Source organism: Caretta caretta, chromosome 5, assembly GCF_965140235.1.
Source record: "Caretta caretta isolate rCarCar2 chromosome 5, rCarCar1.hap1, whole genome shotgun sequence".
In the NCBI taxonomy this organism is placed as follows: Eukaryota; Metazoa; Chordata; order Testudines; family Cheloniidae; genus Caretta; species Caretta caretta.
In genome coordinates this window covers 25070055-25095887 of record NC_134210.1, presented here as the reverse complement: position 1 = coordinate 25095887, position 25833 = coordinate 25070055, and the positions used below count along the sequence as shown (strand labels likewise).

The 25833-nt window shown below is 39.7% G+C and overlaps 1 protein-coding gene across 9 annotated transcripts in view; it reads right to left on the bottom strand.

The window, feature by feature from the left end:
* RAI14 (retinoic acid induced 14) overlaps positions 1–25833 on the bottom strand; it is a 135095-nt gene that overhangs the window by 10017 nt on the left and 99245 nt on the right. For 6 of the 9 annotated variants that reach the window (XM_048850651.2, XM_048850649.2, XM_075128417.1 and 3 more), the window contains exons 4-15: positions 17269–17357; positions 14761–14825; positions 12725–12782; positions 11772–11842; positions 8981–9087; positions 5729–5907; positions 5070–5098; positions 3992–4078; positions 3369–3455; positions 2614–2671; positions 2052–2170; positions 12–1544 (exon numbers count right to left, since the gene is read on the bottom strand). In XM_048850651.2, the coding sequence (XP_048706608.2) occupies positions 12–1544; positions 2052–2170; positions 2614–2671; positions 3369–3455; positions 3992–4078; positions 5070–5098; positions 5729–5907; positions 8981–9087; positions 11772–11842; positions 12725–12782; positions 14761–14825; positions 17269–17357 (2482 nt within the window). The remainder of the gene's footprint in view (positions 1–11; positions 1545–2051; positions 2171–2613; positions 2672–3368; positions 3456–3991; positions 4079–5069; positions 5099–5728; positions 5908–8980; positions 9088–11771; positions 11843–12724; positions 12783–14760; positions 14826–17268; positions 17358–25833) is intronic. The other 3 variants (XM_048850647.2, XM_048850645.2, XM_048850648.2) reach the window with 3 other exon arrangements.

Genomic DNA, 25833 nt, shown 5'->3' with positions numbered 1-25833 from the left:
GAATCACTAACCTTTTTATCTTTATCTTCTTCTAGCTTTGACGAGCTTTCTGCATATCTTTTCATGTCAAGAAGATCTTCTTGAGCTTGATGGTACTTACGGTAAAGTCCATTTATTTCCTGCTCCTTGCCCTCAAGGAGAGTTTGAATACCTTCTTTTTCCCCTTTTAATTGCAAGACTTCATTTCTCAATTGTGCAGCATCTACGGACACATTCTCTTTCTCTTTCATTAAATCCTTTAGTTTGGATGACAAAATATTAACTTCACCTTCTAACGATGACTGGAGTTTTTCATATGAAGCTCTGAGCACCATTGCTTCCTTAATTGCAGCTTTTTCTTCCAACAATTCCTTCTGCAGATTTCTTACCTCAGTTTCCTTGTTAATAAGCTCTTCCTTAAACTCATTTATTTCTTCTTCCATTTCCTTTGCCGTACACCTGAGAGCAGTTACCACCTCAAGATGCTCAGCAACTGGTACAGAGTTTTGTTTCTGAGTATCTATCAGTTGCTTGAGCTGAGCTACTTCATTTAATACCTGTGTGTACTGGGACTTCATGTCAGATAATGCATCTTCAGCTTTATCTTTCAATGAATTTGTTACCGACATCAGTTTCTCATGCTCATCTCTAGGAATGTATTCCAAAGCTACATCCTCTAATACTTTCCTCTTCCTGTAATCTTCAAGCTCTGTTTGTGCTTCTTTGTACAACTGAGACAGCTCACTAACTTGTCTGTGTAGGTCATCTATCATTCTATCCCTTGCTTCTTTTATCTCCCGAGCTTCATCACTGGATTCCAACTGCATCTGATTTAACTTGTCTTGTAGCCTTTTGATTTCTCCTTGCCCTTCTTTGTATCTCTCGATCAACAAAGCTTTCTCTTGGTTAATGTTCTCAATTATTGAACAATAAGAATTTTTTATTTCCTCACATTCTTCTATAGACATTTTGCTAGCAACGTTCTGCTCTCTTTCTTCAAGTTTTTCCTGTAGCTCTCTCACTTTCTCTTTATGCCTTTCACTTTCCTCTAATGCTTTCCTGAGTTCTTGCTTTAGCACTTCTATTTCCTCACATGTAACCCTCAGTTCATGGACATCCGAGTAAGTATCTTTGTTTTCAGAAGCAACAAGGCCCAATTTCATCTGCGTTTGTACATTCAAGACCTCTTTCATAGCTTCTTCATACCGGCATTGGGTTTCTTTAAGTTTCTGGCTAAGATCAGAGCTATTTTCAGAAATATCTGCACTGTTTAAATTAATTGTTTCTGGGATTCTAGACTGAAGTTGGGTCTCTAAGTACTCTCTTTTTGCTTCGGAATTATCTAATTTCCTCTGTATATCCTTTAAATCTTCTTGTAGACGCTTAATTTTTACCTCATTGTTGCTTGTTGACTTCTCTTGAGTTTGTGTTGCATTTAATGAGGATGATTTTAGCTCCTGAGCTGAAGTTTGACTTTGTCTATCCACTGACTGATCAAACTCTGTTTGGGTGGAATGATAGGAATCTAGGGTGGAATCCATTTCTGTTTCTCTGGGTGCTTTTTCCTGCATAAAAATCATTAGTGTTTATAAAACAATATATGTTACTGAGTAGATTAAGTAAGGAACTCTTACTGTGCCCTACAGAGATGAACAATGAAAACATTGTGGGCTAGATTTTCAGCAAAGCTTAGCACGCAAAGGAAGATACTGGCTGCTAAGTGCATCTAAATACCTGGGATGATTTCTGAAGCACAAAAAGGATCAAAAGCTATGAGAGTTAAAATGCTGAAAACCCTCAATCATTAGTCAGAGTTCTGAAATAATTAACTCCATCTATAAAAAAAAAAAAAAAGGCTATCATTTAATTTATGGGGAAAATGAGAATTGCAAACGATTTCATACTCGAAGTCAAAGTTTCCTCTTGATTTCTTGAAACTCTTACTACCTACAAACTGTCTTTTAATTTATCTTCACAGCACATCACTATAAAACAAAGTAGTTCTTTATTCCGCTATTCAAGAACTGAAAGATCCCTTTCCTTTGAATTAGGTGCATAAATGTAATACATACCTGTAATTTGTCTTGTAACTCCTTATTGTGTAGTGTTAGAGAAGCAATTTTTGCTTGCAACAATACAAGCAGATCTTGCTGGTCAGTTTCAGAACTTATATCCAGTAAGCTATCAGCACCTTTAAAAAAAATGGTTACAAACCATTTAAAACAACTGAAGTGATGACGTATTTCCTGCTTTTGCTACAGTCACTATCCTTTCACATAAAATATGATTTGACTTTGAGATGGTGTGAACTTGTTTTGTTTTGTTTTTTTTCATAAGAACAGCCATACTGGGTCAGACCAAAAGGTCAATCTAGCCCAGTATCCTGCCTTCCGACAGAGGCCAATGCCGCATGTCCCAGAGGGACACCATTAATATGCCAAATGAAGGAATTATTTCTAGCTAGATTTCTAAAAACGGTTTAATCACTGGCACGTCAGTTTTTCTACAGAGTTACAATGCTGAAACCATTCTCTAATATCTTTAGCATTATTCCTACATTTAAATGGTTCTAAAAGACAGTTGATAAAAAGAATAAGCTCTGAGAATTAAAGAAGGCTTTATTATTCACCTTACCTGTAGTACTATCACTCAATCTATCCTTGTTATCTCGCTGAATGGAGCTGATCTCTTCCTGTGAGACACAAGGAGACAACCCTTTCACTTCAAGAAGTTCTAGACTTCACAGAAATGAGTATGGAATGAGGTCAAGCCCTGCAGAATGGATGCTCTGGGGTCTGATGTCTTGTTCCAAACAACACTCCTTAAAAGTTAGGGGCCAGATTTTTAAATTCACCTAAGAGATTTGGCCTCCCGATTCCCATTAAAATTAATGTGATCTGGGCATCCACACTCCCGCAGGCAGTTTTGAAAGTCTTTGCCTATGCGCCAAATTATGCAATGTAGTGCATATGATATATTTAAAACATCAAAGGACTACAGTCTTCGATAACACAGGGTGAAATCACACAGTAGCAAGTGGCTACTCATCCCGATGAAATCTTTTGAATGAGGACTGTCTTTATTGTATGTAATGAACATGCCAGGCACTTTGTTAGCACTAAATAACTTGCTACTGTGTGTTAAGATGCAAAACATTTACTCATTTATTATGAATTACCACCACATTTACTGAAAGAAAATATCAAAATAAGTTTACAAAATATATGCCCTTTGATTTTACGCACATTATAAACCATTTATTTATCAAAATTCAACCATTCACAGTGGATCTCCCAGTCACTGATGTGGATTATCAAAGTTCTATATTTTTATCCCCTTAAATACAGCCAAAGTTTATTAAAATGACAGAACAGCAAGAGTAAATATACCTTGCATACTTGTTCAGTGAAGAACACCTGTCCTTTTCCAGCAATTGGAGTTGAGGTTGCTGAACGTGGAGAGGACAAATCACTGAACTGAAAAAGAAGTGTGTGCGTGTGTGTGTGTATATATATATTAGGGAGTTCTACTGCCTGGGTTAACATATGCAATAATTCTGTGTTAGCACCAAAGAGCAAACCTAATTACTCAATGCTGTTCTTAGCCAGCAGCACACATGCATTATTTCCAGACATGAGCAATGTTTCAGTTTAATAACCTATTTGTTAAGCTGTAATTAAATCCCATATTATATATCTTTCCTGCTCTCTCCCCTTATTAGATTTCTACAGCCATCTGTATGTGGAAGTGCATTTTAAGCCATTCATCAAAAGAGACCACCTTTATGTGCAGCTTTTAGACCATGCCACATTTCTAGCAGCTTTCTTAATAACTGTAACCAATACGGGTTTTCAAGATGTCATCCTAACCTTAGAAAAAATCTACTCATAACACATGAGACAGACATATAAAATAACACAGCAGATTTTGCCAGCATCATTCACACTGTGCTCTGGATCTTTCCCATCCCACTACAAATATCAAAATGTTCAAACTTGGACTTTTTCTTTACCTGGAGAGGACTGATAGGAGGAGGTGGGGCTTTGCGTTTTTTTGGAGTTCCACTTCTTTCTGAACTTAATTTAGAGACTTGGTCATGCTGAAAGTTTCACAGGCCAGAGAATGGAGGTTTGTTAATTTGGTTAGTAAAGTCTGAGTAAGCAGTTTTATTAAAAACCCCACATAACTTGAGCAATTTGTTCCTTGTTTCATTCAAGCTTCTCCACAATAACTACATTGCTATAGTAGGCAAGATACTAGGCATGCTTGAAGACAAGGATGGCCCCCACCCCCTTTGCAATTCATGCTTCAGCAAAAACAAAGATTTAGTGAAAAAGCACAAGCTGATGAAAGGTTTAGCATTTACTAGTAATCTCAAATACATCATTCGTTCACAGCTTAGTTAACTGACCACGAATGGCCATTATTTTTCTTCTTCGTCAACTACTCTTGTGTTTGGATAGCATGAAAGAACTATTTCTTCTGGAAGGGGAGTGCCTGAATCAGTCACTCCATGGCTTCTCACTTTAATAGGGTGTGCACCCTCCAAAATATTATGCCCCTAATAAGTGCTAGTAGGGCATTTTTATTGCTTCAACCTGGTGGGATTTTCACCACTGGGCTCTCCAGCAAAGGGCATCCCAGCAATACCCCTTGTAACCCTGGAATATCTGTTTCCTGTTGAAAAGTTTTGCCTTTGTCTGTCTCCATAATCAAGGTGTGAGAAAGTCCAGCCTTGGGGCCTAAACTCTTGAGTTTTTCCACAAGAGTTTGTGCTTCCTCTCCCTAACCACAGAACCACACCCTTCCCCCCAGCACCCTTTTCCTGCCTCCCCAAAGCTGATTGGTTACTGAATCTTGTAAAAGGCAAAGTTTAAAAAAGAGAAAAAAGCTATTAAAGCAATATATTTCTGCAACATGCTTCTACTATGAGCAACTCAAACATTCATACTATAGAACATTATAATTACAGGTAAATCTCAGAGTGACATTTATTGGTGCTTTTAAGCATATGCCATTTATCATTTTCACAGGAAGTCACAGACCTGTATAGTCTGAATATTTTCAAGTAACATGAGAGAGACAAGTACCTGCTTTGGCTTTGTTGGTGACTTCGTATCTGTAGAGCAGGGAGGGGGAAAAAAGTGTTTTATGTTAAATACCATTAAGAAAAAAAGCAATAATGTCTTTGCATGGCCCCACCCCACCCTGACTGCCTGCCTGCAATGCCAGCCTGGATATCCCATTTGTCTACTTCTTCTCCAACAAGTCTCCTGCATTTCTTTCATGCTGCCTACATACTTGGAATACCCTTCTTGAAAAGAGTCCACAAGGCTACTCCCCTCTCTACATTAGAGCCTCTCCATGACATCCATCACTGGGAAGCGTAAACAAAATTAGCGAGCTAAGAACTTTAATTTATTCCCTTCACAGAATAAAAAGCCCAACTCCATGCTGTGTGCTAGCCCTTGCTATGTTACTGCAGTAATTTCCCTCTGTTCCTCTTCCTCATAGCTGCTCCCTATTGCTCCACTAGCCCCATGGAACACTATCTGGCAAGTTTTTTGGAGCAGGGATCACTTCTGTGTTTTAGGAAGCACCTTGCAAACTGGGTGCAGTGCTAAGTTAAACAGCATGCTAATTACCTGCAAGAACTAGCTCATTTCAAGATAGCGCAAAAAGTAAATTCACTTCTCGTTGAAAACAGATCTGGTCAGTTCAAACTGACACATTATTTCCTCTCACATACCGGCATCCGGAGAGATCTTCGACAGGAGGAGGCTCTGAATCCCAGCGTTCTCAGAGAGCTTGGAGTAATGTAGGGCATCGTGTCCAAGGGCATCTACAAGGCTGAAGTCAGCACCCTTTCTGACCAAGGCTTCCACAATGTTAAGGCCGCCAGCTTCACAAGCCAGCATCAAAGCAGTTCTAGAGAAAACACACAGAGCCCAAGTGTAACGATTCTACTCTTAGGGCGGTAGCTCTGTCACATAACTTTTTTGGGAAAAACATCCTGAGTCATGGACAAACATCCATAAAATCCAAGATTTGTTTTTTTAAATCAACATGTACAATTTCTCTCCTCATTTCTCCCCACACACCTGCTCCCACCCCAGCCCCCACCCTACCCCTAGGGCCTTTTTGAGGAATTTGGCATTCTGATCCTTGCTCCATCTTGAGTCTCATCACTGCACTTCCAAGAGGAGGTACCTGATGGGCAGCTTTTATCAGCAGGCTGTCCAGTTTTCGAAAGGAAACTGGCACAGAAGCAGCTTCTGATTAGAAAGGCTGTCAGATGCCAGAGCCAAGATCAAACTACAGCCCTGAGAGTCATGGTGCAGGACAAGAGCATCTATTTGAATACAGCTGCATTTCACTCATTGCTTTTAAGTGAACGCAGATACAGTCATGGAGATTTACTCATTTCAGCCAAAAAGCAAAATAAATTGAAAAGACACACAGTGAAGGAGGACAGCTCAAATCTCCTCTAGAAAACCAAAATATCTTGTTATCCCACAAAAAAATTTAGCAGTCAATCCCAACTCCAAGGTTAGGCAACTGACAAACAGTGTCAAGAGCCTGGAATAGTGGATTGCATGCAGCAGGAGTACACTGTATTTTTTTAAAATCCTTCCAAGTTACTTGCAGGGATGAAGAGTTTTATCAAAAGTACTTTGCTGCATACTAGCATTTGTTTACCCTCCTGTGAAAAATACGCTGCCCTCAGCTTGAAAACAGGTCTAATAGATTGGTGTTTTTTAGTTTGTGCTTTGAAAGGAACAGACAAGAACAATGGCAAACACGATCATGGCAATGAATTTTTTTCAGAGTAGCAGCCGTGTTAGTCTGTATCTGCAAAAAGAACAGGAGTACTTGTGGTACCTTAGAGACTAAAATTTATTTGAGCATAAGTTTTTTTCTCCTGCTGATAATAGCTCATCTTAATTAATTAGCCTCTTATTCCACTTTTTCATGTTCTCTGTATGTGTATTTATATCTATCTATATCTTCTTACTGTATGTTCCATTCTATGCATCCGATGAAGTGGGCTGTAACCCATGAAAGCTTATGCTCAAATCAAATAGTCTCCAAGGTGCAACAAGTACTCCTGTTCTTTTTATGGCAATGAATTGTTTCTTTCCATATTTGTCAAAACATTATAGCACTCCTTTCACTCACCACTTGGGGGCAGAAGCACGGTGGAAAGATGGCAGTTGCACAGCAGTGTGTTAAAATAGTAGTGGAAGGGAGGAAAGTGAAGAATATCATATTCAAGTGAAATTGCAGAGATGATTTTAGAGTAATTGCCCAACTGGAATTTGGACAGGATATTCAAGTTGGACAATCCCAATTTTTATTTTTTCATATTAAGAGAGCTTACATAAATTAGTGATACATATTGCCACAAAATCAGATATATAATACGTTCAGCTAGTCTTCATACAAGGAGGAGAGGGCAGAAAGAAAAACAGAGTTTCTCATTTAGTATCATCTTCCTCCCTTCTATTCACCATTACTGTTTTCTAAAAAGAGCAGGAATATAACTACTGTGCTGTCTACTGAAGAGTGAAATGCTCTCATACAAGTGGACAATGAACTTTCAAGAGAGTTTCCATAGAATCAACAGAAAGCCTGTAAGTGAAAGGTAGAGAGACCTCTCAGAGTGGACAGCACTGTAGGTTCAAAACAAGGACAAGGCCATTCAGCAACTGGACAAAGGGGCTAGTTTTCTTCTTTTCTTAGAAAAGCTGACAACAAAACACTGCTCTAATGCACTTAGTCTGTATCAGTCCAAAGTAAGGGCTAACTCTTATTTTTCCCATATGCTGTAAAGTGCTCTAAATCATCTTATCGTGCATTACAATGTGTAAATGCCAAATCTCCTCAGCAATCCATTTTGCTCTGGCAATTTCAATACTGGTTTATAAAACAGTTCAAAGATTTTTTAAAAATGTAAATTCCATCAACAAAATTGTAAAAAGAAAAAGTGGGGAAATACTCTTGGGATGCTCTTCTTTAAAAAGCAATTTTGACAAATCATGAGCCTATAAATCCAACGTATTACTAAATGGTGCAGCTATAGAGAATCATAGAATATTAGGGTTGGAAGAGAGCTCAGGAGGTCATCTGGTCCAACCCCCTGCTCAAAGCAGGACCAACCCCAACTAAATCATCCCAGCCAGGGCTTTGTCAAGTCAGGCCTCAAAAACCTCTAAGGATGGAGATTCCACCACCTCCCTAGGTAAGCTATTCTGGCGCTTCACCACGCTCCTAGTGAAACAGTGTTTCCGAATATCCAACCTAGACCTCCCTCACTGCAACTTGAGACCTTTGCTCCTTGTTCTGTCGTCTGCCACCACTGAGAACAATCTAGCTCCATCCTCTTTGGAACCCCCCTTCAGGTAATTGAAGGCTGCTATCAACTCCCCCCTCACTCGTCTCTTCTGCAAACTAAATAACCCCAGTTCCAGCACTTCCATCGTGGAGTCCTTTGTTGTGTCTTCTCTTGCAGTTTTCCAGCATCTGATCATCACAGTACTTTAATGGCCTTTTAGACAGGAAAAATCCTTCTGGAAACATGTCTTGTAGTTATTGGAGCCAACTTGGAAATGTGGACTCAAGCCAGACATGGGAAAAAATCCAATGGAGAAAACCAAGCAGCCTTCAAAAGACTGTATATGAATGTTATTGGCCAGATTCTTGTAGGAGGGATATTTAAGTGTGTTTTTCTCCCATTTTACACCACTCTGGAAGTGTGAAGACTGTCTTAAAGGGGCCAGCTGGCCCTATGTATTTACCCTTTCAAATTTTACTTTAGCCATAACTCTCCGCACACGCTCCAAGCCTTCTCTCACAGCCAGGTGACAACCTCTTATACAACTGTCAACATTTACTATTAATGACAGTTCTGGGGAAGTATGATGAAAAAAGAAAAAAAAACTTAATTTCAAAAGGTCAATATCATGGAATTCACTAATACAACAAAGCTATTTTGTTGTACCTTCCATTTTTGTCCCTGGAATTGATGTCTGCTCCATGATCCAGAAGATGTCTACATATCTCAGCATGGCCATTTTGTACTGCGAACAACAGGGGTAAATTCCCATCCTAGGAACACATTTAAGAAACTATGAACAAGAATGAATTCATTCACCCCCCCCCCAAAAAACCAACCCTCAGTTAATTTAAACGTTAATTATGACCCTTCCTTCTACAGAGCATGGATTGTAAGGCATATCCAGTTTCCCCTTCATAAACCATGGATTTTTCTTCTTTTGTTTGTTATGAAACAAGTGGCAATGTAATTTGGCTTAATTTAATCCCTTGCGCCTGAGCATCCACAGAGATATCAATCAGCACAGCTTTAGGAATGCTGTTGGTTATTGGTTCTCCCTTTGCTCTTTGGTTAACTCTACAGCAGGTCAGAGCAGGTCTCTAAGGTCCTAGATAAATCATTTAATTTCTTAAGAAATATTTCCAAAATAAGTGGTGAGTTTAAACATGAATTAGGTAAATAGAATCAAAAGGACAAGATAAGTCTTCAAGTGAGACAAATTCTAAGTATAAGTTTTGTGATAGACCCAATATCAGATACGACAGGTGGGAAGGAAGAAGTTTCTCTGACTGGAGAAATGATATTGAGTTCAGACAGCATGCATGAGTGTTTTTATGCCTGAACTCTGGAATGCCACCAGTCTTTTGTCATGCAAGGTATAATTTTATAGGAGGACCTCAAAAGCTTGGGTGCAACTAAGTGATTTGTTTTGTCCATGGACATTTCATGGTGGCTACTCTACTTTAAATTAACTTCTCTGAAACCTTAAAGGATATACAGAGTACAGCCAGCAAAAGTGGACTCCATCCACAATGTCTCTATGGATTCAGAGAAGGAGGTGGTCCAGTGGTTAGGGTGCTAGCCTGGAAGACCTGGGTTCAATTTTCTGCTCCACCACAGATATGCTGTCTGACCTAGGGCAAAGTACTTAGTGTCTTTATGTCTCTGTTCCCCATCTATAAAATGGGGAAGACAGCACTTCTTTAGCTCACAGAGCTGTTGTGAAGTTAACACGTTAAAGATAGAAAGGTGCTCAGATGCTATGGTAATGGCAGCCAAGGCAATAAAAGGGCCTAAGATATATAGATGGATATACATTGTTCAATCTCTTGTTAGCTAGTCCGTAAACAAAAAAAATAGTTTTACAAGAAGGTTAAGCATCATATTTCTTTCCACCCCCACACACACTCAAGAGAAAAGACATGCCAAGTCCTGGGGCACTCTTTAACCATACCCTCATGTCCACATAGCATGTTTCCATTGAAAGCAAAAAACTCCACACCACCACAAAGAGCTTCCCTTACCTCCAGCTAATAAGGAGGAACAGGGAACATCAGTCTCCCCAACATGATAATGCAAACCATTTATTCCAAACTCAACAACATGAGCAAGTATTCAGTGTCACTGTGTATATACATAGGTGCTGGAACTAGGGGTGCTGCAGTACCCCCTGGCTTGAAGCGGTTTCCATTATATAAAGAATTTAGAGTTTGGTTCAATGGCTCTCAGCACCCCCGTTATAAAAATTGTTCCAGCACCCCCAGAGTATATACAAGTTACATGTGGAGTGGGTTGTGTGTTAGCAGGGCAAGCACAAGGGTGCAGTCCACAGTGTGCTTTACAACATGACTCTGTATAATAATCTGTGCTACACAAGAGATGATTCACCACCTCAAATTCAAGATACATTTAACTTGCAAGGGCTCACTATAGCTGCCACCTTTGCCTTACAAATGTGGGAAAAGAGAAGGGCTGGCACATATAGGGGGGAGGGATAGCTCAGTGGTTTGAGCATTGGCCTGCTAAACCCAGAGTTGTGTGTTCAATCCTTGAGGGGGCCATTTAGGGATCTGGGGCAAAAATTGGGGATTGGTCCTGCTTTGAGCAGGGGGTTGGACTAGATGACCTCCTGAGGTCCCTTCCAACCCTGATATTCTATGATTCTATGGCACTCATTTGACAGCTTTTCTCTATAAAAGAAGAGGGACTTTTCATTTTCTTCAATACTAGAGATGGGATAGTCTTTAGCTGTTTTCCAGCAACTCTCTCGACAGGTTAATTAGCATAATGAATTAGGCACCAAGCTTTTAATCAGTTGTGAAGCCTATAAAAAGCTTGACAACACTTAGGCTGTTGGCCTGCTGACACCACAGCCTATTATGCTGACCAATATTGTCTTTGTTTCCTTGTATTCCTCTGTCAACCTGTCTGTATCCATCTGTTGTCTCTTGTCTTATACTTAGATTACAAACTCTTTGCGGGGAGGAACAGTCTTTTTCCTTTGTGTTTGTACAGTGCCTAACACAACAGGGTCCTGGTCCATGATTAGGGCTCCGAGATGCTACGGTAATACAAATAGTAAGTAATAAGGCAGCAGAAGGAAGAGAGCTGCTGGTCAGGACTTGTCCACATAATGTGCCTCAACCACAGCCAACCTGAGCCAACGGAAAAACTCCAGCAGATTCAAATGGGCTTTGGATCAAGGCCATATGCCGGTTTCTGGCCGCTAGCACAAATCCCTCACTTTCATGAGCAGCAAGTTTGGTCTTTTTTGCATTAGGTGGTGAAGCACTTCTCTTCCAGGTGTGCACCAGCAGGTCAGATGTAAAGGCAACTTCCCCACAAAGGAAATAAGGGAAATTAGAAAAAGTATTGCTTAGAAACTGCTGTAATAGACGTTTGCCAGATTGAAAGATGGAAAACCATTTTAAAGCGTTCAGTGAGATAAAGTACATACCAAATCTTTGACATTAATTGGGCATTTGTGCTCACACAAAAGTTGAACTACTTGAAGGCAGCCACATGAAGCTGAAAAAAAATGAATAAAAATCAATTAAATCCATTTTTAAAAAGTCTATTGTCTCTGCACTGCCAGTGTATAATGGTGGAAGCATCAAAGAGTTCAACTCAAACATTCACACTGAAAAATATTAGAGGTTCTCTTTAAAAAAATCCACTGAAAGGGCATTTGCAGATTTAGATGTTTCCCTGCCTTCTTGCAAACCAAAGACTGCAGCATTATGTTAGTGTCTGAGAACTAACCAATCAAATTGATTTGTCTTTTTTTACCGTCCAAGCAGGACGAGGGTGGGCAGAATACAAAGAGCATGAATTGAGAAAAGCAAATTATATTTTAAAATAAACCTGTAATCACAGCCCAGAGTAGCATAAGAGGATAGTCTTTTTGCCCAAAAACATGAACAACTTGACCCATAATACATTATATCACCTTTCTTGGCACTTTCATGAGTACCCCTGTTAACTGTACATGATTTTAAAAGCAATACGTTTGATTCACTTGTTTGAAGTGTAGCAACGCTGAAGTCTACTGGCCATATGTCACTACAATCAGTAAAACTGAGATGCCATTGATTTAAGCAAGGAGTTCATTGTAACTTTTAAAAAAAAAAAAAGCAGACACACTGAAACAATGTCAAGAAGCTATAAATAAGAAAAAATTAAAAGAAAAGTGAAGAAAATGTAGTTCTATGAGGAAACAGAAGCAGAGCCTACTTTAATGTATCTTACCGCGGTGCTGACTACTTTTCCAGCCATAACATGAAAATCACACAAGGAGTTACTGGATTTATGTGATAACATTTATCAAGCTCTAGCATAAAAGAGAATGTCTAGGATTGTGTAAATGCCAGAATGAGAGAGTGGATAACAAGTTTTCAACAGAAAAGTTACCTGCATAATGTAAAGCTGTTTTCCCAGAGTTGTCAATGCTGTCTGCTGGGCATTTAGACTGTAGAAAGAAGAAGAAAATGCTTAGAGAAAAATAAAAGAACACAAAGCATTTGTTTGCTGCAAGTACAGAGGGATGACCTCTTGGGACAACCAGCTTTATGAACTACCACAGATGTTCCAGGCCATAAAAACCAATAAACACTGGGTTAATCATTAGAAGGAATAGTTTTCCTCTCAATAAATCCTAACTACTTTAGCATGCATCCCACTTGCTGAAACACATACACTGGAGTTATGGAAGACAACACTCCTGGGAGGAAGACATGACCCCGTAACCCTCCTGGCCAATGAAGATGATCAAAAGTTGCAGAATAAAGGAAACTATACATTCAGAACAGTCTATATCTGGCTGTCTTGTGTAAAGAGTACTCACAAAAAATCCCCACCTCCAAATTTTATTTAAAAAAAAACAAACAAACCCATTTTATAATGCAGTTTGTTAAAGAAAATGTATGCTTCATCTTTAGGTATATTAAATGAAGTGACTATTAAGATAATAAATACAATTATAATCTATCTTCATCAGGATTTTTCAAAAAGCCATAACTGAATAATTTTAAAATCCTGGCTTTCCTTTAATACTTTTACCATCATACCTAGTTAAAGTAATAAATCTTAACAGTTCTTTAACATGGCATTTTTCAGCACATAAAACTTTAGTAATATTATGCATTAAACTAAAGTGGTATTTTTAAAAGAATTGGTTTTTAAAATGAAAAATATTAGCTCCAGGCCTTTAAACACAGCACATCTATCTATAAACTTTAGCAAAACTGCTGGGTAAGTGGGCTCAGTTGCAAATACATTATCAGCTTCAATAAAGGAAGCCAATACATTTAAAATTTAAGATGTACATCTAGTCTTCTTGAACTCAACTTCAAAGACATGTGTTGATCTTATGCCTTCCTCACATTTGTAACAGCTTACATCACGTAAAGCAAGTCCGCAAAGAAATAGAGGAGTGTGATCAGAGCATGAACAAACTAATGCTACCAATTTCTTGCATTCTCACTGGTTTCTAATTGTTTACAAAGAGATAAATAATACATAACCAACAAAGCAGTTAGCTGCTGTACCAGCTGAGTGAGTGAATGGGTACTTTCATACTCACCCACCCACATCCATCCACTATTGGTAGTTGAATTAACCTGTTACTGCATGCAGCATAACCAGCTGGATGTCACTGTCTATGCTATCACTGGTTCGATTAAAACTGCCATTGACCATTGGGTCCCATCTCTCAATATCCAAATTCTCTCTTTCCAACTATTACCTTGTCTCCTTCAACATCACCCACTTGCCCCCACTTCTTCCCATCTGCAGGTCCTGTCTACACCACTCTTAATTCTCAACTCCCCGCTCTCTCCTCTGCTGGCTCAGCCAGAGGTTACCTTTGCTATTCTGTCCTCCATCTTCCCTTAATGCCTCTGACTCTCTCCCCCTGCAAGGTCCATCCCACTAACCCCCAACCCATGGCACACTCTAAATATTTGTTCAAGAGACGAGCAGAGGCAAAGTGCCATGACTACAGTCACTTCCTCCATCTCAAATCTGTTATCGCTGCTTTACATTCCACCATCTTCCTAGGCAAGCAGGGCTACTGTGCCAGTCACGTTGATTTCCTCGCCTGCAATCCTCTTTACTTGCTACCTTAGGAAAAGAGCAGTAAATTGGGTAGACCTTGCAATGCACATGGAATCCATCCTGGAGACTGCTATGGGTTTGGGGGTGGGAGAAACAAGTTCCAAACCCAAGGACCTCAATGAGGATATTATGCTATCCTTCCCCAATTTAGACAGGGGGCGCAGACCAGGGAAGAAGGGCCCTAAAGCTGAGGGACACCAAGAATGCAAGATTCTGGTGCAGATGATTAGGTGGAACAAGTGGTCGAACTAAAAGAGCCACATTTAGCAGTGGTGCAAGAGAGCTAGTGAACATATGTTAGTGATCTAAAAATCAGTTTCGTTTTACTTTACCTGGAGAAGCCTCTTGATGCAATCAAGGTGGCTGTTCTTTGCTGCAAGATGTAAAGCAGTGTGCCCTAAATTAATAAAAACAAAGCAAATTAAATATTCATAATTATGAATTGCACAAAGGTGAAATTATGTACGGTTCTCACCCCAACAGAATCAAAGAGGGGGCTGGGGAAAGAAGACAACTCCACACCAGACTAAAGACAATTAAGTCTTATTCCAAAAGTAGAGACTACTGGTTCAGTTCAGGTGCCACAAAATAATCCCAGTTTATGATCCTACACGTATAAGGCCATGCAAACTTTATGTAAGATTTGCATGAGGATGGGTGATGAGGGTGGATCACTTGATGATTATCTGTTCATTCCCTTTGGGGCACCTGGCATTGGCCACTGTCAGAAGACAGGAAGATACTGGGCTAGATGGACCTTTGGTCTGACCAGTATGGCCGTTCTTTGTAAGAAGTCAATCTATCGCCCAAAGGGTGCATTTGGTCCGACCACCCTAGTTCATGTTTTCTTACCAAAGGGAAAGAAGCTGCGTGTGTAACTTTTGTTTCTTTAAAAATCAATATTGTGCTCACCATTGCCTAGATACCACAACAGAGATGGGCATATTAAAATATCCTACCTAGATCACAATATTTGGGTGTATTTACAGAAAACAAGTAATTCCCTCTTTTATAGGCATGCAGCCTCACTTAGAGCTCTCCAGAATTGCTGCACAGATATGTTCAGCAAGTGCTTTTGAGACAGCTGTCATCTTGGGACTGAGCCAGGGACATCCAGAGCTAAAAGCAGGAGCTGCTACACCTTGAGCGAAAAAGCCAGGCCCCTCTAGCTGGGGCTGTAACAGACTTGTATCCTCTGCAGATGAGGCAGAGGGGATGACCTGTAACACACTCACCAGGGACATACACTCAGCAGTCTCCTTTTGTGCCTGTTTTATCAATTTGTCAGTTATCAATATTATCTAACAATGCAATACTGTTTATAGAAACAAGAGCAAAGACTGCAATATCTCATCAGCTTTTATGCATATAACCCTGGAAGAAACGTGGAAGTCAGAAAGAAAAAAGTTAGCATATACCAACTGTGAAGAGGAGAAAGAAGCGGCCAAGAGACAGTGGTCTAATACGGATGCTCAAGAGCCATTGTTTGTGTGGTCAGTGGTACTACATGGAGGATGAGAGAGGACTACCAAAGCAAAGTTTCTTCAAACTGAAACAAGCATCAGTTTGAAGCTCAGAAGAGAATAGCTGCTCACCATTCAAAATGACGAATGGATTAATCAGTCCTAAAACAGGATCATAAAGTGACAAAGTTTGGGTCAAATTTTATATATGATGCACCTACAGTTTCAAAGTTAACCACTCTCCCAATTTTGCATGTGTAATTTGAATTCTTCCTCCAAAATCACAGAGCACCTCTCACATGTGATAAGTATTCTGTTGTGTGCAAAAAAGCTAACCCATCAAGTAGGTATTTTAGTCAGAAACTGATCTAGTCCACCCAATGTTTAAAGCCTATTATTGTGAGAGATGGAGTATTGATGGGTCATTCAGGCAAACTGGACTGGCTAGTTAACATAGAGTATTCATTCTGTACTTACCCCAACCGAAACACCATAGTCTATTAAAAACTCAGCCAGTTATCCCCCATTTTCTCTTTAAAGTATTAATGATAAAAGGCACAGGGATTTTCTTGAGAACTGAAACACTTCAGGCTAAATAGCTCTGAGCTCTGCTTTGGGCAATCAGCTCCTACCATCAGCCATCAATCCTCAGGAAATGCCCTGCTGCAATTCCAGTACAGTTAATGGGGTTAATAGTCTGGATACACAAAGTTAAGCCTAAAAATCTTTACCTAAACTAGGCAGAATCTTGTTAATTTCATATCTTCAGAACAGGTTTTATGTTGGAGAACCATCAATTATTTTGCAGTCTTGAGTCCACTAGCATGCTTAATTTTATAAACCCGAGGTTGAAATTTTCAAGACTGGAAGTATGAGTTAAGGCACCAACAGTGTGTATGTTTATGTATGCAGGCATAATACTGCAATTGCTTTAATCAAATTGCTAAAAGATGCATGCAAATGAGCAGTAAAGCACCTAACAAATACAAGCTGTCCAAGCAGTCACCCAGTTTTCACAATCAATGTAGCTGCATAATTTCACGTGACATGTTGTTTACAGACTTCTCATTTTGAAAACACGACTTTGGTCTTGTCTATGCTACAGGGCCTTTTTCAGCATAGCTTAAGCAGCTACGTCAACAGAAGGAGTTCTGCTGGTGTAGCTCCGCCAATTCTTTGAATGACTTTAGCTATGCCAGCTGAAGCACTATCAGCAGAGCGGGCCTGCACTGGGGTTTTTGCTAGCATGGCTAGGTTAGCTGGGGCGGTGATTATTTCCACACTCCTTTCTGACACAGCTGGCAAAACTCTGTAGTGTAGACTAAGCCTACATCTTGTCCTACATAAAACATATAGCAAAGGCTCATAGTAATGTACCTGTACCATCCTGTGCCGTGACATCCACACCATGCGTCATCATAATTCTGAGGCACTCAGCATGTCCCTTTGCAGCAGCCAGGTGAAAACTGAAAGACAATTTACACTCAGCTGATTTTATTAACATCTCTTTTCCATTAGCATTAGTAAACCAACTGTTCAGCTTTTCCATTTTGCATCCCTCAATTCCTCCAAATATTCCCCAAGTATATTGTTCTCAAAGTGAATAATGAATGTGTGACAGCTAAAAGCGTCTTCCTTCCATGTTCATACTTCTACTCAGGATGACTTCTTACTAACCAAGTACATTATGCACAGTTCCTATCCAACTTCTAAACTAATGGCCAAATCCTGGCCCTACTGAAGTCAGTGGCAAGACTCCAGCTCAAGTCAGTGACGCCTGGACTGGTACTCGTCCTCAAGCAGAAGCAAATAACACACTTGTACTGCTCATCTACCCTCAATAAATTACCGAAAGATCACAGATATTGCAGAGTTGCGAGACTGTGGTATAAACATACTCTAATTTGGGGTTTTGCTTTTCACCATGCATTATCTTGCTTGTTGGCAAAGTAGGAAGTTGTGGAAGCTGCCAGCCACTAGAGACCCATTCAACAGAAGTAATGGCTAAAGACTTAACTACAGAGTAGACAGCAGTAGTTGTATTCTATCCAACCATTTCACACATCATCTCTGGTGTTTCAGGATTTACAGACTGTGTCCTGTGAACAGGCAGCCATGTGGTTTTACTGAGGTATGCTATGTGACCTATAGAAAGATGGGAAGCAAAGGGGGAGGAATGGGGCTTTTGAAAACTGGAAGAGTTAATGTATAGCATGTGCAATTTGACTACAAAGATGATTCATACGAGACACAGTATTCTGAGTGATTTTACTAGAAAATGACTGCGTACCAAGTTGATGAGTAAGTTGGACAGCAATTTGCTTTCAGATAGCTGTGTACATTCTCAGGACCACAAGCTGTGGGGTAAAACCCAAATCCAAAGGACAAAGGCGGTTCAAACTAATCCCAAACCACTACAAGTGAGAGATATGGAGGCAGCTTAAGCACGCATGCTAGCAATTGTAAAGAAACCAAAACTCCAATAGTAAGTAGCTTTGGTAGGGTCTTTTAAAAATTTGATTGCTATCAATACTACTGACCTCATCTGATGAAAACAACAAATTTTCTAAGATCAAAAAGGCAATTTAACATCATCATCGTCTCTTCTCCCACCTCCCAAATATCAACTACTGTATTTAAGAGTTTGCATTTTGGATGGTAGTTTTAATATTTAAAGGAAGCCAACATCAAAGATTTGCTTCCAAGTGGGCATCAGCCCACTAAAGATGATCTGGACAGAGAACCATGGGATCCTGGTCGACAACTAGGACTCTTAAGTGTCACAGGAAATATGAGAAGTGACAACAATTCTGCAGATGTTTCTGGCAGAGGACATCAGAACAGCAACACTACACTCTGCTAACCTGCATGTACCATAGCTATGCAGACTGAGGGCATACAAATATTGTATTAAAGGTTCTACTGAGAAGTTAATGAAGGTTAACAATTGGTGGGTGATAATGATCTAGATTGGAAGTGGTTTATACTACGGTTTTGTCTGTGGTTAAATTCATTATTCATTTACTTCTTTCCTTAAAACATGGCTCTGACCTACGTTAGTGGTCTTGTCTTTACTCTACAGCTTGAGTGCTCTGATTGCTACTAATAAACGCAATCACTTCACTGTCTTCTCTTCATTGATCTCTCATCATAAGCATATTTTGCAAGTTCTTTGGGGCAGGACCTTTTTCTTTCATGTGTGTACTGCACCTAGCTCAATGGGTCCCCACCCAATCCCAGCTTAGGGTCTATGGGCACCAGCATAAAATATACTATATACTCTTGATGGGGAATAGTACCCACAAAACCAGACAAAAATAAATCCTAATGGGCACTAATTTGCAGCCTTTAAAAAAAAACAAAAAATCTCAATAGAGATGAAAGGACCAAAAAAAACAAGATCCGGGAAGGAGCTGATCACTTTAGCAGAACACTTAAGCATGGGCTCAGCAGCTTGCAGGACTGAATCCTAGACCATGTGGAACTACCAGCTCACCCCCACCAGACCAGCGCTGCTAATCACTGTGGCAGAGGCTTGGAGTGCACTGCTCTGGCTTTAAACTGTTCTTGGGATACACAGAAATATCCTGTACATTCATCATGGCACCCACCACTGCCATAAACAACAAACTAAACATTTACAGCCTTTCTGAAAATATGCTAAAGAACATCAGAAGAATGTCTGGCTAGAGGGTGGTATATATTTATATATTAAAATACAAAACAAGACTCATGTACTAAGTGACCCATAAACAGAATCTTATAAACAAGATTTTTCCAGAATAAAATATTTCTCAGTGTTCTGGGGAAAATGACTGGGAGAGGGAAGTGACTAGACCGATAAAAATCTAACCCCTCTAATTTAGCTAATACAACATTTCACCAATACTGAATCAGAATCAAAACACAGCCATGTAGATCTCCAATTAGATCATAGCTACCGAAGATTAGAAAATGTGTGAAGGACACATTCGGCTTGTTTACATTTGGACACTATTTGTCAGAATCATAAACGCTTGCATAGTAACAACTTGGCTCAATCATGGACATTATGATTCACAGCCAGATTCTGTTTGCATAAAGGGTTGTGCCAATGTAACAAAAATACCCAAATGCATTGTCATAAATATAACGGGAAGGGTAAATACCTTTAAAATCCCTCCTGGCCAGAGGAAAAACCCTTTCACCTGTAAAGGGTTAAGAAGCTAAGATAACCTCGCTGGTACCTGACCAAAATGACCAATGAGGAGACAAGATACTTGCAAAAGCTGGGAGGAGGGAGAGAAACAAAGGTTCTCTCTGTCTGTGTGATGCTTTTGCCGGGAACAGAAAAGGAATGGAGTCTTAGAACTTAGTAAGTAATCTAGTTAGATATGCGTTAGATCTGTTTTATTTAAATGGCTGATAAAATAAGTTGTGCTGAATGGAACGTATATTCCTGTTTTTGTGTCTTTTTGTAACTTAAGGTTTTGCCTAGAGGGATTCTCTATGTTTTGAATCTGATTACCCTGTAAGGTATTAATCATCCTGATTTTACAGAGGTGATTCTTTTACCTTTTTCTTCAGTTAAAATTCTTCTTTTAAGCACCTGATTGCTTTTTCATTGTTCTTAAGATCCAAGGGTTTGGGTCTGTGTTCACCTATGCAAATTGGTGAGGATTTTTATCAAACCTTCCCCAGGAAAGCGGGTGTAGGGTTTGGGAGGATTTTTATTTTGGGGGGGAAGGGTGGGGGAGAAGAAGACGTTTCCAAGCGGGCTCTTTCTCTGATATATTTGTTAGACGCTTGGTGGTGGCAGCAATAAAGTCCAAGGGCAAAAAGGTAAAATAGTTTGTACCTTGGGGAAGTTTTAACCTAAGCTCGTAAAAATAAGCTTAGGGGGGTTTTCATGCAGGTCCCCATATCTGTACCCTAGAGTTCAGAGTGGGGAAGGAACCTTGACATGCATAATAAAAAGTTTTGTTGTATTTAGATAAAAACAGACTGCAGAGAAAGAATCAATAAGTGAGGGGGGGGGGGGGAAGCAATCCCTTTCAGGCTACAGAATGCACCCAGATGTCTAAAAGCAACACTTCACTGGGGCAAATGACTTACACAGCACACTGCCACATGCCATCACTTACATGAATGTCAGGATCTTGCATGCTGTAAATGAATCAAGAAGTCTTCTCATTTTGTAAGTTTAAGCGAAGATGTATCAAACTTACAGAAATGTCATTCCAAAAAAAACTGAGAAGGGAAGAGGGAAGAACGTACACAAATAATCTGCATGTGTAAGAAAAAACTCACAACAGATATGAAGTGAATATCATCAAAGCTGAGAGAATAATGCATAATGAATAATTTGACAAGTTTTACCTGTTTGCTAGTTTTGTGTCAGTAGCTTATGTTTCTTTATAATTATACTTATTTGAAAATATTTGCTGAATGCCTATAAGTAATTCTTAGTTTGTAGTTCGCTCAGATAGTTAATATTTTGGAATTTGAGCCATCATGCAGGTTTCTGGTGTGAATCTTCACACTTACACGTTTTAAGTTTGCACTGTGAATATTCTAATAGTTGAGTAAATTTTACTCTTTCCAAAAGCATTCCTGCTTGCAAAGTTATTTGCTGAAATATTGATGGGAATTGATCAAGGAGTCAAACACAAGCAAAGCAAATTCAATTATTCTAACAAGTATTTGTGGGAAAATACTTTGGGTATTCACTCTGATCATAGCACTCCTCCATATGGGAACTCTGGTATCTTTATCTACACTGAAGTTTTCAGATACTTTAAATCTGAAATGCCAAAAGAAATTCCCATAGGATAATTTTTTTATATTGTTACATTCTGTGGCATTATATGGTAAACACATACAGGTTTTCAGCAAAGAACAACATTTAAACTACAAATAAAAAAAGGACCCAAGAGTCAGAAGGAAAGGAAGCTGCTGAATTTGCTACAATTTTTCATTCTTCACTGAAGAGTTCAGTGTGGCTTTGCATACCTACCGATCCCTTTAAGAACCTCAAGGAAGAGGGCAGATTCTCCAGATGTGTCTAGATCTTTAACTGCTTTTTCAATTCCAGGTAGAGATTTTACAATATTATTTATGCAGTGTGTTACAGATTGTATCTAAAAAGCTAGGGGCCTATATTTTGAGGAGTGACTATAGTGATTTTGCTTTAGCACATTGATTGGGCCAGATTTTCACAAAACGCGGAGCACTCGTCCTCTGGAAGTCTTTCAAGGTATCTCAGCTTGGGCATCCAATAATCAGGGCTACCAAAAGCCTAGTCACTTTTGAGCGTTTAGGACATGACCTCTGGCAAGTCCACTTACAGTCAACATCTGACAACTGACGTACGGCATAGCTTGGGTCCAAAAAGATGCACAGGCATTATTGGGAAGGTCACAGGAAGACCATGCAAAAAAATAAAATGGAATTTAAAAAGAAGAGTGGACATATGTGGTGGAAGCCTACTCTAAGCCTATGAGGCTGTGTGAAAGACTACATGAAGCAGACCACGTAAGGAAAAAATAAAATACAGAAAAGCATACAGAGGCACAGGATGTAATCAAAGCAAAAATGTAAGGGGGAGGGGAACACCTAGTCAGTACCGTAAGAGGAGAGGATGAGGAGCTTTAACTTAATGTTGAAGGAGATAGTGACCAGTGAGTTCAATCTTATTCGACTGAGGATGGATAAAACAACGAGGAGACTAACAAATTTATTTGGAGCTTATGCCCAAAAAAATTTGTTAGTCTCTAAGGTGCCACAAGGACCCCTCGTTGTTTTGGCTGATACAGACTAACACAGCTACCACTCTGAAACCTGAGGATGCACAGAGACTCCTGATTCCACCACCTCCCTAGGTGACGCATTCCAGTGCTTCACCACCCTCCTAGTGAAATAGTGTTTCCTAATATCCAAACCTAGACCTCCCCCACTGCAACTTGAGACCATTGCTCCTTGTTCTGTCACCTGTCACCATTGAGAACAGCCGAGCTCCATCCTCTTTGGAACCCCCCTTCAGGTAGTTGAAGGCTGCTATCAAATCCCCCCTCATTCTTCTCTTCTGCAGACTAAACAAGCCCACTTCCCTCAGTCTCTCCTTGTACGTCATGTGTCCCAGCCCCCAGATCATTTTTGTTGCCCTCCGCTGGACTCTCTCCAATTTGCTCACATCCTTTCTGTAGCGGGGGCCCAAAACTGGATGCAATACTCCAGTGGCCTCACCAGTGCTGAATAAAGGGTAGTAGTTACTTCCCTCAATCTTCTGGCAACGCTCTTACTAGTGCAGCCCAATATGCCGTTAGCCTTCTTGGCACACTGCTGACTCATACCCAACTTCTCATCCACTGTAATCTTAGTGCTGTCAAGCAAGAAGGAAGGTTCCCAAGTATAGAAATAAGCAGAGGAGCTGTAGAGATTTTATTTGCTACAGAATAATTCTTTACAGGCTGCTTACAATTTCCTAAATCATTCAAGACAAAAGCTGCATATTTCCAGTTACTGGAGTTTTCATCATCTGGGAGCCTTGAAGTGGTGCATTTTATTTGTATCTTTCATGAATAAACTTCCTTTTAAAAGAAAGCAAACAAAACTTGATTCCTGCTTCCTGACTGCAAAATGAATTTAAACAAAGAAAAACAAACTTGTGAGGCTTGATGTGAAGAAGTGGCCATATTTCTGAAAGTTAGATTCTCACTGCATAATATATTCAAATCCTGCTGTCACATACACACATTCCTTCAATTTCTCTCTATATGTAAGGGATGCCTTTTGCCACCAGGATTCATTAATATGATCCAGCAATCCAACCATAAAGAAGTTCTGTATTAAAATCACAAATGAGTTTGATTCCCCATAGTTTAAATTCCAGGGTATTACTAATTAAGAGGTCTCTTGGTTTTTGGTACTGTTTCGCTCCCTCTCTGTGTGAACCTTGCAAACTGCTAATTGTGTTAGTACATTCTAAGAGAGTCTGTTCTCAAAGCAATTCTTTGTAACAACTACTCACACATAGAGAGACTCAAAGCAATACTCTGTAACAACAGAAACAGCACCCAGAGACTCCCTGCCCTTTTGTTGTATTCATGTCACTTTGTTAACAATTGTGATTAAAATAGAGATAGAGGATGTTTGTGGATGGATGCTTGGTGTGGATTTATTACTGAATGATCAGGGAGGTGCCAGCCTAAGAATCCAGTGTCCATTGGTTGAAGAAAGCGTCAAGTGGAAATAACCAGAGGACCCCGGAGGGCAGACTGGAATCTACCCAACAGCCTCAAGAATGGGAGAACCAAAGAACAAGATAACATCTGGCAGCACGGAGCCGTCAGGAATGTGCCATCTGCTGATTGATTCAGCAACAGCAGGATGAAGCAATTCCCATAGACTGGCATAGGAATAAATTCCTATAAAAATGGAGCAACCAACTTCCAGGAGCGTCAGATGAGCATCTGACAAGGCCCTGCTCCCTCCTCATGTCCAGGCCACCTGGCCAGTGGCTTGGCATGAGCAACTCTAAGGCTGGTAACTATGATAACAACCTTGCAGAACCTCTGCGTGTGTGTGTGTGAGAATGTGTGAATACATATGAAATTGAATGGAATGTTATAGCTATAACTAACTGCTTACTCTGATTCTTTCTGTATTCACAATAAATGTGGCATTTTTCTTTTTCCCCTTTAATGAGATCCTGCTGGTTTTTATTTTATTGGTATAACAGAAAATTTGAACACCTTTGATATTCACTAAGGCAGGGCTCCTTTTTGCTGTGGACGACCATTTCCAGGGTTATTGTGAGTGGAAAGAAGTTTATTAACTCTGCTCCTAGCCTTCCCACCTCAGCACAGGAGCAGTGACCTCCCAAGGGGAAGATGAAGGCAGATGCTCCCTATTGAACATAGGAACAAAGCAACTCACCATTTGGAATCCATCCTGCAGGGGAGGACAAACACCTAATAATTTGTGCTTCTACCATTCTGAATATATACTGATCCATTAGCAACTCACACAGTACCCAAGTCAAAATGACTTCTTTAAGAGGAGTGCAAAGCATGCTATTATGAAAGCCCAGACAGCAATGCACAGCAAAATTCATGCAGACTCTGGAAAAAGCAGAGAATAACTGAACTACCATAACATTAGATGAAAATTCAGCTCAGTACTGTATAATTAACGACACACACTCAAACAATAACTAAAATGTGTGGAAGGAAGAAAAATGTTTGTGTTTTGTTGCCCAATTCACAACAAAATGGCTACCTACATTTGGCATCCCTGAGCAAGTTTTAGATAGCAGGTAGCAACAGGCAGTAATGGAAATTCCATTTTCTAAAACATCAAAAGTTGACTGATTTTTATACTTTTGATTATAGAATCAGAATAGTTTGATCAAACAGGTCTCTTTCTAAAAAAGTCCATCCCCATGTTGGTAGAGAGAAAAGTAAGAGATCTTAAAGATATTAGATCTTGAAGATATTAAAGTTGATTCTAGAGTTGATCTCTGTAGAGGTCAAGAACAAGTGATAACAGAAGTTCTTATTTAAGTGCCAGAAAGCAAAACACTTATTAATGTTTGTATAGTACATGTAAGAGCACCATCATTCTATTATGTAGCCCTTAAACAGCGCTTTTCAACAGAGGATCTGTAAGAACTTTACCAAAAGGTATGAGAGTGGAATTAATCCAAGTTTACAGGTTGGGAGACAAGCACTTGACCAAGCAATTCAATGGCAGTGCTGGTAAAGGAACACAGGTCTATAGAATCTCAGTCCCCTGCTTAACCACTTACAATGCCACCTCCTAGTACTAAGTGGATCTTGCTTTGAAAACTCGTTTAAAACAAGTTTGTGGTTCACACACGCAAAAAAATGACATTTGAACAGAACAGAACACAATGGAACTGGTATAATAAATATTCGGTCTTAATCTGAGACACAGTAACCT